The 11,758-nt window shown below is 50.8% G+C and overlaps 1 protein-coding gene across 1 annotated transcript; it reads left to right on the top strand.

Moving 5' to 3' along the window:
* The first annotated feature begins 1,970 nt into the window (after positions 1-1,970).
* Positions 1,971-7,824, top strand: LOC133081724 (uncharacterized). Its single transcript, XM_061178110.1, is given in 4 exon segments — positions 1,971-2,243; positions 2,245-3,420; positions 5,040-5,313; positions 6,926-7,824. Coding segments are annotated over 4 exon segments (2,622 nt in total).
* The last annotated feature ends 3,934 nt before the right edge of the window (positions 7,825-11,758 follow it).

The following is an 11,758-nucleotide window of genomic DNA, read 5'->3' on the forward strand; positions in this document are numbered from 1 at the left end:
GGCATGGTTGGGGACAGGGATGGATTCATACCAGAGAAGGATGGAATCGCAGGCCCTGCCAGCAGTCAATGTGAGGACGTTGAGTGAGACCTGACGGGCTCCAAACCCCAGAAGAGAGTCTCGCCTCCTTTCCCCTCAGCTCATCTTACCTGCACCAGCCATCTCTGGGAGGCTCCAGGCACAAGTGTCCAGATGAGATGTGCCTGCACTTCACACCAGCAGTCTCAGGGAGCTGATGTCTTTGACGTGAGGCCTTGGCCTCAGGTCGGCAGACGGGAGGTAGCCCAGCACCTACAGGGAGTCAAGAGAAGACACTGAGAGGGGATTGAGAGCAGCATCCACCATAGAACAGGGGGCCCCAAAGAGGCCTCACTGTCAGTCTCGGGGGACCCAGGCATGGCTGTGAGGTTCAGGCCCCCAGATACTTCCGGCTGGGGGTGCCGACGGAAATGAGAGCCAAGGTGTGACGCCTGCTGACTCAGCTCAGCAGAGGGAAAAGTCCCAGGACCTGCCAAGAGTCAATGAAAGGCCCACGTGCCAGTCCTGCGGGAAGCTCCGCTGGCACCACCCCACACCTCCCGTCCCGTGCCGCCTCGCCCCGCCCCGCCCCGCCCCTGCTGTCCTCCTGGAGCCCAGATGCGCCTGACCAGAAGTGACGTCCTCCTAACCACGCTGTGGGGGCGAGGCCATTTTTGAGAGCTGCCGTCCCGCGAGGGTGAGCCGCGGGAGGAGTCCCACGTCTCGTCAGGTGTCAAGGTGTGAGGTGACCCCAGTTAGAAGTGCGGGGACACGCCCCCGACACCCCCAATCCCCTTTCCCTCCGAAAAGAGGCGGCCATACAGGCCCCGCCCACCCCGCCCCTGCTCTCGGCCCAAGAGGCTCGGGCCTGGCCGTTAGGCCCCAAGTCCATCCGCTTCCCCCGCGGGGTCTCGGGCAAGGAAGGCCTCGCTCTGAGGCTGGTGGACCCTGGCTCAGCTCAGTAGAGGGAGCGCCCCAGGCCCTGTGGAGTGAAGGACGGGACCCTCGTGGGGACCGAGGGGCTCCACACCCCAGAATGGCGGCCACGCGGACCCCGCCCCTGACGTCGGCCTGGGAGCCTCCAGGCAGGTCTCAAGATGGAGGGGCCCCCTCAGTGCGAACGCGGGCGGGCGGGCGGACGGACGCGGGAGACTCAGGGAGGAGGGGGCCTTGTTCTGAGGGGCTGGCCGCAGGTCAGCAGAGGGGGGATTTCCAGGGCACGGGAGGAGTCAGGGTGAGGACCGTCCTCCCCGTCGCAAGGGCACCTCAGAACCCCTCCCCTGTTGCCAGCCGCTTCCTTCTGGCCACACACGGAGAAGGGAGGGCTGCTGTGTGAGAGGGGAGGTGCAGGCCAGCAGAAGGCGCGTCCCTGAGCACTCCCAAGAGTCAGCCCAAGCCCTTGAGTGAGGACCAGTGGGGCCGCCAACCACAGGGCCTCGACCTGTCTGCCGCACGCTGCAGGCTTGGTAAAACTCTGCCACATGCGGCCGCGTGGTCACCCTCACTGCCTCCTAATGAGACTCAAGGAGGTGCCGGCACTGGTGCGAGCAGATGGCCCTCGGGGCAAGAGAGGAGCTCCAGGCTGCACCGGCCGTCCAGGGAGGACCCCGAGTGAGGACTAAGGGAGCCACCCACCCCGAAGAGAAGGGACGAGAGAGAATATGGCCTGTCCGCTCCTGCCAACCCTTAAACTCCCAAGGAAGGACTGTCAGGCTGAGACTGCCCGTAATTTCCTCTGCCAGGTCCAAGGGAGGTTAGAGCTTTGTTCTGAAGGGGCCATCACCAGGCAGCAGAAGGGAGGGTCCCAGGACCCTTCGGTGGTGGGCTGAACGCTCCCTCCTTTCCTCCTCCTGGGTGTCATGGAAGATGGTGGTGTCAACTTCAGAGCAGCAGACGGGATGGGGTGGTGGGGGGTGGGGGAGTCTTGCCAGCAACTGTCATCCTGACTCTGAATGGGAACCGCGAGGACCTACCGCCTCTGCCAGCCCCCACTGTCACCCCCGTACTGCCCAGGCAGGGCTGGCTGGCTGTGCCCCAAGGCTCACTCTACCGTCCTCCACAGGGGTCTCAGGGGACAGGCTGAGCAGGAGAACAGGAGCCCTGTGGGTCCTCGAGCAGTGCCCTCAAGGACCCTGCAGAGGCGGCCTTGGTGAAAGCCAGGGAGGAATCTCCCCGCTGAAGGTGCTCACAGCATCTCCTTGTCCCTCCCCCAGGTGCCCTCATTGCCTGCCTTCCTGCCCACACTCCCGCCTGCTGGCCCTGACCTGTGTCATCATGCCTCGGGGCCAGAAGAGCAAGCGCCGTGCCCGCGAGAAACGCCACCAGGCCCGGGGGGAGACGCAGAGTCTCAAGGCTGCCCAGGCCAGTGAGGCGGCGGCGGCGGCGGCGGCAGAGATAGAAGAGTCGCCCTCCTCCCCCGCTTCTGTTTCTCGGGGTACTCCCCCGAGCTCCCGTGCTGCTGGCGCTCGCCAGGAGCCTCAGGGAGCCCCAGCCACTAGCTGTCGTGATGCAGGGGTTCCATGCCCAGGATATGAAGAGGGTACCCGGGCGAGCCAAGATGAGGCAAGTGCAAGTACCTCCCAGGCAGCACCTTCCACTCACAGCACTTGGAGAGATCCTCTGTCCAGGAAGGCCAGCATGTTGGTGCAGTTCCTGCTGGAGAAGTACAAGATGAAGGAGCCCATCCCGCAGGCAGCAATGCTGAAGACTGTCAACAAGAAGTACAAGAAGCACTTCCCCGAGATCCTCAGGAGAGCCTCTGAGCGCATGGAGCTGGTCTTTGGCCTCGAGCTGAAGGAAGTCGACCCCAGCCGTCACTCCTACGCCCTCATCAGCAAGCTGGCCCTCCCCAGCGAGGGAAGTCCGAGTGATGAGTTGGGGCTGCCCAAGTCCGGTCTCCTGATGATTCTCCTGGGCACGATCTTCAAGAAGGGCAACCGTGCCACCGAGGAGGAGATCTGGGAACTCCTCAATGCGGTGGGTTTGTATGCTGGGAGGAGGCACTTGATCTTTGGGGAGCCCAGGAGGCTCATCAGCGAAGATTTCGTGCAGCAGAAGTACCTGACGTACCGCCAGGTGCCCAACAGCGATCCTCCGCGCTATGAGTTCCTGTGGGGCCCGAGAGCACACGCTGAAACCAGCAAGATGAAAGTGCTGGAGTTTGTGGCCAAGGTCACTGGTACCGTCCCCAGTGCCTTCCCAGATCTCTATGAGGAGGCTCTGAAAGATGAGGAAGAGAGAGCAGGCGTGAGAGCCGCGGCCAGGGCTGCAGCTGTTGCTCAGCGCAGTGCACTTCCAGGGCCAAGGCCCGCAGCTCCTCCCACATCTAGGGAGGGAGGCCGCGGGCAGTTTGTTCACTTTGTTTTAGAAGAGAGCAGTCAAGCTCCTAAAGAGTGCAGCGTAGTAGGGGTGGAGGGAGCAAAGTGTAGATCTTATTTATCTTCCTGTTTTAAACTAGTAACTTCTATTTATTATTTATTGATTTATTTAGGTTTTTTCAAATGTTTTTTTCTTGTAAAAGATAGTGTGTTTTCTTAAGAATATGAATTCGTAAAAAAAAATATGAATTCGTGCATGACGTTGCTTGCATATTTATTGCTGTTTAAAGAGTTCTAAAGTTACAGTTTGGGTATATGTAAAAGAATTCACGAACCATCTATATTTTCTGTATGATCCACAAGTAGAAAACATGGCACTGCAATAGAGATTTTCATGGAAACGTGAAAGACGACCACAGAAAATATTTAGAAACAAAAAATGGAGAAAACACAGAGTAAAAGGTATTTAATTCGCGGTTTGCCTTCTTTCTTTTAAACTTTCTCATTTGTGAGTATTTGTTTCTTTTGTCCTAGTGCACTGCATATTCTCTGCTACCTGCTGGATTAAAAATAAACTCTGACGGGAGGGTGGTATTTTGGGGGTTCATAATAATCACATCATAACTGCCATTCATCAAAAACCCAATATTTCTTAACGAGTATGCCACTGCTTTATATGTAGTACATGACATCCCAACATTCATGCAGGATAGGATTTAGCAGACTCCCTTTGTAGGTGATTAACTTGCAAATTTCTCAAGTTCACAAGACTGATTAAGTGACCTTGCTGGGTCTAGTCCCCTGGTCGGGAATAGTCTAGAGCCTACACTCTTCCACTCCTCCCAGCCTAAGCCAGACCTTATGTCTTTTAATTCGTTTTTCTTCTCACCACTCCAAAAGGTATCTCATGGGATAAAGGGGGCCCTGTTCCCAAAGCACTGTTTTGGAACACAGTAATAGTAACGCTGAATAAGTGAATGGTACGAATAAAAAAAAAAATATTCGGTGACAATGGGGTCTTCTACATATGCAATGCCAGATAACCTGAAAAGATCAGCATCTCCTCATTTACTCTTCAAGTTTCTCAGGGACATAAAAGCCTTGGTTTAAGAGCTGTGTCCTCAGGTCAGTGGAGGGAGGAGTCCCGGCCTCCGATAGTTATTCAAGGTGAGGACCTTAGAAGAGAAGGGGGCCCCACAAAGTATACCCTGCTTTCTCCCTTGTGTGGCCATGGGCAGAGCTGTCTGTCTGAAGGTACCCCTTCTTTTCCTCCGGGGCAAGGGTGGAGAGGTTCTCAGGGAGGTGAGTTCCTTGGTCTTGTGGCAGCATCTCCAATCCTGCCCAAGTAGGAGATCCTAACAGGCCTTAATTTGATTCAGGGTGAGGACACTGGGTGCTGATGAGTGGACTCCCCATAACAAAGGGGAACACCCAGAGGCCCCCGGCAGGGGTAGCCAGGGAATAGGTCTCTTACCTCCCCTTCTGGCGTCTCAGGAAGGTGAAAGCCTTGGCCTGAGGCTGGCAGGCAGACAGACAGTCAGTAGGGAGGCTGGAGTCCCATATGCTACCTGAAGTCAAGGTAAGAAACCTGAGTTAGGACTGAGGGGCCACTGACTCCAGAAGAGTGGGGCCTTGTAAAATCCTGCTCCTCAGAAGACCCCAACAGCTTTGGACAGATCTGGTTCATCCTGACTTCCAATTCAGAAATTCCAAGAAGGCAATGCCTTTGTTCTTAGGAGCACAGCTTCAGGGGAGTGGAGGGTGGAGTCCTGGGTCTGGTCAGGCATCACGATGAGGACCCTGAATGAGGAGCAAGAGGACCACTCACTCCAGAACAGAGGAGAATGCAGAGTCCCACCCCCTGATGTCAGCCCCAGGCGGCCCAGGACAAAGCTTTCTGGCTGCCGTGCCCCCTCTTTCCACTGGGAGTGGTCTCAGGGAGGCGAGGGCCTTGGTCTATTGGGAACAGCCTCACTCGGTAGAGACTGGAAATCTAGTGACTCTAAATGAGGATAAAGGGACTCCACCTAGAACAGAGCCCTGCCACTGGATACCTCCCCTCGGCAAATCCAGGAATGTTGGCATGATGCGCCCCACACGTTTCCTTTTAGAGCGTCTCAGGTAGATGAGGCACTTGGTCTCAGGGGCCAGCCTCACGTTAGCACAGGGAGGAATTCCAGGTCCTGCCAAGAGTCAAGCAGAGGACCATGAGGACTGAGGGAACCACCCAAATCATAAAAGTGGGGACGCCACAGAATCCCTCCCTTACTGTCGGCCATGAGTGACCACAGGCAGTCACGCCCACGTGAGGCAACCCTCACATCCTCCCAGGTGGTCTCAGGGAATTAAAGGCTGTAGTAGGAGAGGACAGGCCTCTCTAGGTCACGGGAAGAGTCAGTGTAAGGACTCTGAGTGAGGACCAAGGGGAACGCCCGACCGAAAAGAGAGAGGAACACATAGCCCCACCACCCTTTCGGCCCTGGGAAGCCCCAGGCAGGGGTAGTTCGATGTGTCACCCACTTGCTTCCAGCTCTGGAGGACTCAGGTCAGTAGAGGGAAGAGTCCCAGATCCTGACAGAGTGAGGACTATTGAGGTCACAAACCCCAGAAGAGTGGAGCCCGGAGAATCTTGCCCTCTGCTGTTAGTCCTCAGAAGCCCCTCAGACAGAGCTGTGGCTACATGTGGCCTACTGTGACTTCTACTTCTGGGGACTCAGGCTGGTGAGGACTTTGCTCTGAGGCTGGCTGACTCAGCATAGGGGAAATTTCCAGGTTGTGCTAGGAGTTGGGGTGAGGACCGAAGGCTGGAGTGGAGCATGAAAACCATAACAATGGGGGCAGCACATCATCTCTCCCCTGCTGTCAGTCCTGGGAGACGCCTGGATGGATGTCAGGCCGAGCAGAGGCAACCCTTAACTCCTCCCAGGGTGACAGAGAAGTGAGGACAGTTAATAGGTGAAGAGAGCGAGAAATTATAGGTCTTCCCAGGAGTCAAATGGAGGAGCCTGAGCGAGGACTGGTGCGGCCAACCATAATAAGGCCTGGATTTGCCTGCCACAGCTTTCTGCCTTCAGAGACCACAGGTAGATGTGGGAAATCAGGCTACCCTCACTTTCTTCTGTTGGGTCTCAGAGAGCTGTGGGCCTTTCTACGAGCACATGTCCTCAGGTAAAGAGAGAGGAGCCACAGGCCTTCCCAGGAGTCAAACTGAGAACGCTGAGTGACGACTAAGGGGAACATGCCCCGCCCCCTGAGCTGTGGGGACGACAAAGAGTCTAGCCTTGCCCCTGCTTTCAGCACTTGAAGGCTCAGGGCAGGGCAGTCGGGCCGAGGCTCCTTTACATCAGGTCTAAGGGAGGTGAGATCCTTAGCCTGAAGGTAAAGCCATTAGAGGGCAGAAGGGTGGGTCCCAGGCCCTACGTGAAGCCAACTGAGAGCACTGAATAGGGACTGAGGACCCAGTGATCCCAGGATAGAAAGGACTCCACAGAGCTGTCAGCACTGTGTTCCCCCCCTGTCAGGGCGGTGAGCTGGGGCACCCCTCACTTCCTCCTCATGGGTCCCCGGGACCACTGAGCTGTCAACTGCAGAGCAACAGAGAGGAGGAAGCCCAGGCCCTGGCTGCCGTCCACCTAAAGATCCTGAAGATGAACTGAGCAGACTCCCCGCCCTAGAACACGGAAGGTCCCACTGGCAGCCCTTTCTGTCACCCCAGGGACACTCAGGTAGGCTGGCAGCCTGTAGCCCGAGGCTCACTCTACCGTCCTCCACAGGGGTCTCAGGGGACAGGCTGAGCAGGAGAACAGGAGCCCTGTGGGTCCTCGAGCAGTGCCCTCAAGGACCCTGCAGAGGCGGCCTTGGTGAAAGCCAGGGAGGAATCTCCCCGCTGAAGGTGCTCACAGCATCTCCTTGTCCCTCCCCCAGGTGCCCTCATTGCCTGCCTTCCTGCCCACACTCCCGCCTGCTGGCCCTGACCTGTGTCATCGTGCCTCGGGGCCGGAACAGCAAGCGCCGTGCCCGCGTGAAACGCCACCAGGCCCGGGGGGAGACGCAGAGTCTCAAGGGTGCCCAGGCCACTGAGGCGGCGGCGGCGGCGGCGGCGGCAGAGATAGAAGAGTCGCCCTCCTCCCCCGCTTCTGTTTCTCGGGGTACTCCCCCGAGCTCCCGTGCTGCTGGCACTCGCCAGGAGCCTCAGGGAGCCCCAGCCACTAGCTGTCGTGATGCAGGGGTTTCATGCCCAGGATCTGAAGAGGGTGCCCAGAGCCAAGATGAGGATAGCGAGTCACAGATGAGCGGGCCTGCCCCATCCTGGACGGTTCGTCTTTCCCTCCCCTACCTGGACACTGGTGGTTGGAGCATGCCCAGAGATCCTCCCTCTCGTGGTCAAGGACCACTGCTCGGTTTCCAGCCATACCAGGACCAAGCAAGACAAAACCGCCAGCACAGGTTGACGCAGGCGCACCAAGACCTAAAAGGTGACTCAAGGTAACCCAGGGTTCATTATGCCTCATTTGTAATAACTTAGCATTGCGGCTTTTGCTTCCCCGCCCCACCCCATGGGTTCTGCTTGGGTGCTTATGGGTAAGTGCCTGCATACTAGCAGGAAAGTTATATAACCTAAAACTGTCAATCGATTTGTCAGTCAAATAACGCAGGACACAGGGAGGGACCACCACTCTACAGAACACGGCCCTACCCCATTGCGGGGCTGCTTCTGGTTTCCAGACAGCCCGCTCTCCTGCTTTCTCGGGAGTGTACTTTTGCTCTGCTTAACTGAACTCTTGCTACTTAAAACTGCTCTACGCCTCTCGATTGAATTCTTCCTCTTTGGGAGGGCAAGAACCAAGGAAATCGCCATTCTGCTGGTGACAGTATGGATCACACATTCATTACTTTCATCAGGTACAAGGTAAAGTTTTGATATTTTATAAAACAAATTTAGAAACCTTCCATTTTTTTTTATGACCTCGAACAAGAAAACACAGCAATGGAAGAGGGATTTCCATGGAACTGTGAATAGACTCGGCAGTAAAATAATGTGGGTCCAGTAAAAAAGAAAAGAAAAAGAGTAAATGGTGGTACATTTTTGGTTTGTTTTATTCTTTTAGTGCTTCTTTTTGTAAAACTGAAAGATGTTTTCTTAGATTATTCAAGATTGTGAGAGAAATTAAACAATAATAAAGTAGACATCCTTATCGTTGCCACTCTTTTTCCCAACCATTAATTGAGCATCTACTCTTTGGAAGGCTCCATGGCAGAACTGGGGATGGTAAGAAAAAGAAGACCGAGCCACTGTCCATAGAACTTTAGAGCCTAGGAGCTGCCGCCATATCAAGAAGATGGTGAGACACACTCTAAGACCTAAATAAATGACAAGTTAAAACAAGGGGTGAGAAAGAGAGGAGGTTCCAGATGAGAGCAGTCAAGTGTAAGTGCTGTTTTTGCTCACAGATGACCTAATTGTCTATGTAGGAAATCTCAAATAATCAACAACAAGAAAACTCCTGGTATTAATAAGCCAAGGTTAATACTCAACAGTCAATTGTTTTCCAATAAACAAATGGAATTTGCAATTGAAAAACCTAATGCCATTTACATTAGCACCAAAAAAAGATTGATTATAAATAATTCTTAAAAATATACGTATAAGATTTATATGAGAAATGCAAACGTCACTGAAAAAAATTAAAGAAGATCTAAATAAATAGAGAAACACTCCATGTTCATGGATAGGAGGATGCAAGATTGTTGAGATGTCAGTTACTCCCAACTTGATTTATACACTCAATACAATTCTGCTCAAAACTCCAGCAAGTTATTTTGTAGATGGCACCAAACAATCTAAAGTTTATATAAAAAACGAAAAGATCCATAATAACAACTCAAATCAATACCGAAGAAGATCAAAGTCAGAGAACTGATATTACTGGATTTCAAGACGGACTTTAAAGCTACAATAATCAAGACCACATACTATTAGCAAAAGAAGAGACAAATAGACCAAGGCACAGAATAGAAAACCTAGAAATAGACCCCTCATACAGTCAACTGATCTTTAACAAAGGAGCAAAGGCAATTCAATAGAGAAAGGAGTCTTCTAACTCACAGTGCTGGGACAACTAGACATCCGCATACAACAAAAAAGAACGTTGATACAGACTTTACATGTTTCAAAATAATTAACTCAAAATGGATCACAGACCTAAATGGAAAACTCAAAATTAAAAAAAAGCCCGGGCCTTCCCTCGTGGTCCAGTGGTTAAGACTGCACTTCCACGGCAGGGGGCATGGGTTTGATCCTTGGTCAGGGAACTAAGATCCTGCCTGCCATGCGGAGTGGGAAAACAAAACAAAACAAAACAAAACAAACAGAAGGAAATATAGGAGAAAATCTTGGGTTTGGCAACGAGATTTTAGACACAACACCAAAAGCACAATCCATGAAAGAGAAAAATGATAAGCTGAACTTCATTAAAATTAAAAACTTCTACTCTGTAAAAGGTACTATTAAGAGAATGAAAAGACAAGCCGCAGACTGGGAAAAAATAATTGTAAGACACATATCTGATAATAAACATGAATCAAAAATATACAATGAACTCTTAAAAAACTCAACAATAAGAAAACAAAAACGTCAATTTAACAGTGGTGAAAAGAGCTGAACAGACGCCTCACCAAAAATATACACAGATGGCAAATAGCATACGAAAAGACGATCAACATCACATGTCTTCAGGGAGTTTGGGATTTAAACAACAATGAGATACCTATTAATATGGCTAAAACAAAAACAAACACCTGACAATACCAAATGCTGGCAAGGATGTGGACCAATAGGAACTCGCATTCAGTGCTAAAGGGAATGCAAAGTGATAGAGACACACTGTCTGGAAACTGTCTGGAAGTTTCTTTTAAGCTAAACATAATCTTATCATATGATCTAGCAATTAAACACCTAGGTATTTACTCAAAAGCGTTGAAAACATACGTCCATCCAAAAGCCTTCAAACCAATGTTAAGGGTACACTAATTCATAGTTGCCAAAAACTGAAATCAACCAAGATGACCTTCAGCAGATGAATGGGTAAACAAACTGTGGTAGTCCACATGGTGGAATGCTATTCAGCCATGAAGAGAAATGACATTTCAAACCACAAACAGATATAGAGAAACTTAAATGTATATTGATTAGCAAAAGGAGCTAGTTTAAAAAGCCTACATATTGAGTTATTTGTAGTGAGGTGGATGGACCTAGAGTCTGTCATACAGAGTGAAGTAAGTCAGAAAGAGAAAAACAAATACCGTATGCTAACACATACATATGGAATCTAAGAAAAAAAAAATATGGTCATGAAGAACCTAGGGGCAAGATGGGAATAAAGATGCAGACCTACTAGAGAATGGACCTGAGGATACGGGGAGGGGGAAGGGTAAGCTGGGACAAAGTGAGAGAGTGGCATGGACATATATACACTACCAAACGTCAAACAGAGAGCTAGTGGGAAGCAGTCGCTTAGCACAGGGAGATCAGCTCGGTGCTTTGTGACCACCTAGAGGGGTGGGATAGGGAGGGTGGGAGGGAGGGAGATGCTAGAGGGAAGAGATATGGGGATATATGTATAACTGATTCACTTTGTTATAAAGCAGAAACTAACACACCCTTGTAAAGCAATTCTACTCCAATAAAGATGTTAAAAAAATAAATAAAAAAACAAAAAGCTTACATACTGTAGGATTCCATCGATATTATATTCTGGAAATGGCAAAACTTTAGAGAGAGTAAAAAGTTCAGAGTTGTCAGGGGCTCAAAGTGAGGTTTTGAGGGATGGACAGGTGGAGCACGGGAGATTTTTAGGGCAGTGAAACTCTTCTGCATGATGCTCTGTTGGTGAGTAGATGATGTCATGCCTTTGTCAACCACTACAGAACTGTAAAGCACAAAAAGTGAAATGTGCTATACACAGTGGACAATAGTCAATAATAATGTATCACTATTAGTTGATCAATTGTAACAAATGAACTTGTATCCATTGAACAAATACAAGATGTTAATAATAGGAGAAACTAACTGGAGGAAGAGAGTGAGTGGCTGTATGGGAACTCTTTTTACTATCTGCTTAATTTCCTGTAGTCCTAAATCTGTTCTTTAAAAAAGTCTATTAATTTAAAAACTAGAAAAAAATCTGGACAAGAACACATAGCCAGTACAGAGCTATATACAACAATACCAAATAAATAAGAGTCATGAGTAAGGAAAAGCAAAAGATAACAATGGTAATAATTTGATCCTCTAATTAAAACTCTAAGGGAATAGGCACAGAAAATAGTCAAACATATAAGGAACTTCAGAAACCTGGTGGAAAAAAAGATTACCACAGCGAAATCAAGAGACTGGCCGGAAACAAAATCAACAATTTCTTAGA

The sequence above is a fragment of the Eubalaena glacialis genome, chromosome X (assembly GCF_028564815.1).
Source record: "Eubalaena glacialis isolate mEubGla1 chromosome X, mEubGla1.1.hap2.+ XY, whole genome shotgun sequence".
In the NCBI taxonomy this organism is placed as follows: domain Eukaryota; kingdom Metazoa; phylum Chordata; class Mammalia; order Artiodactyla; family Balaenidae; genus Eubalaena; species Eubalaena glacialis.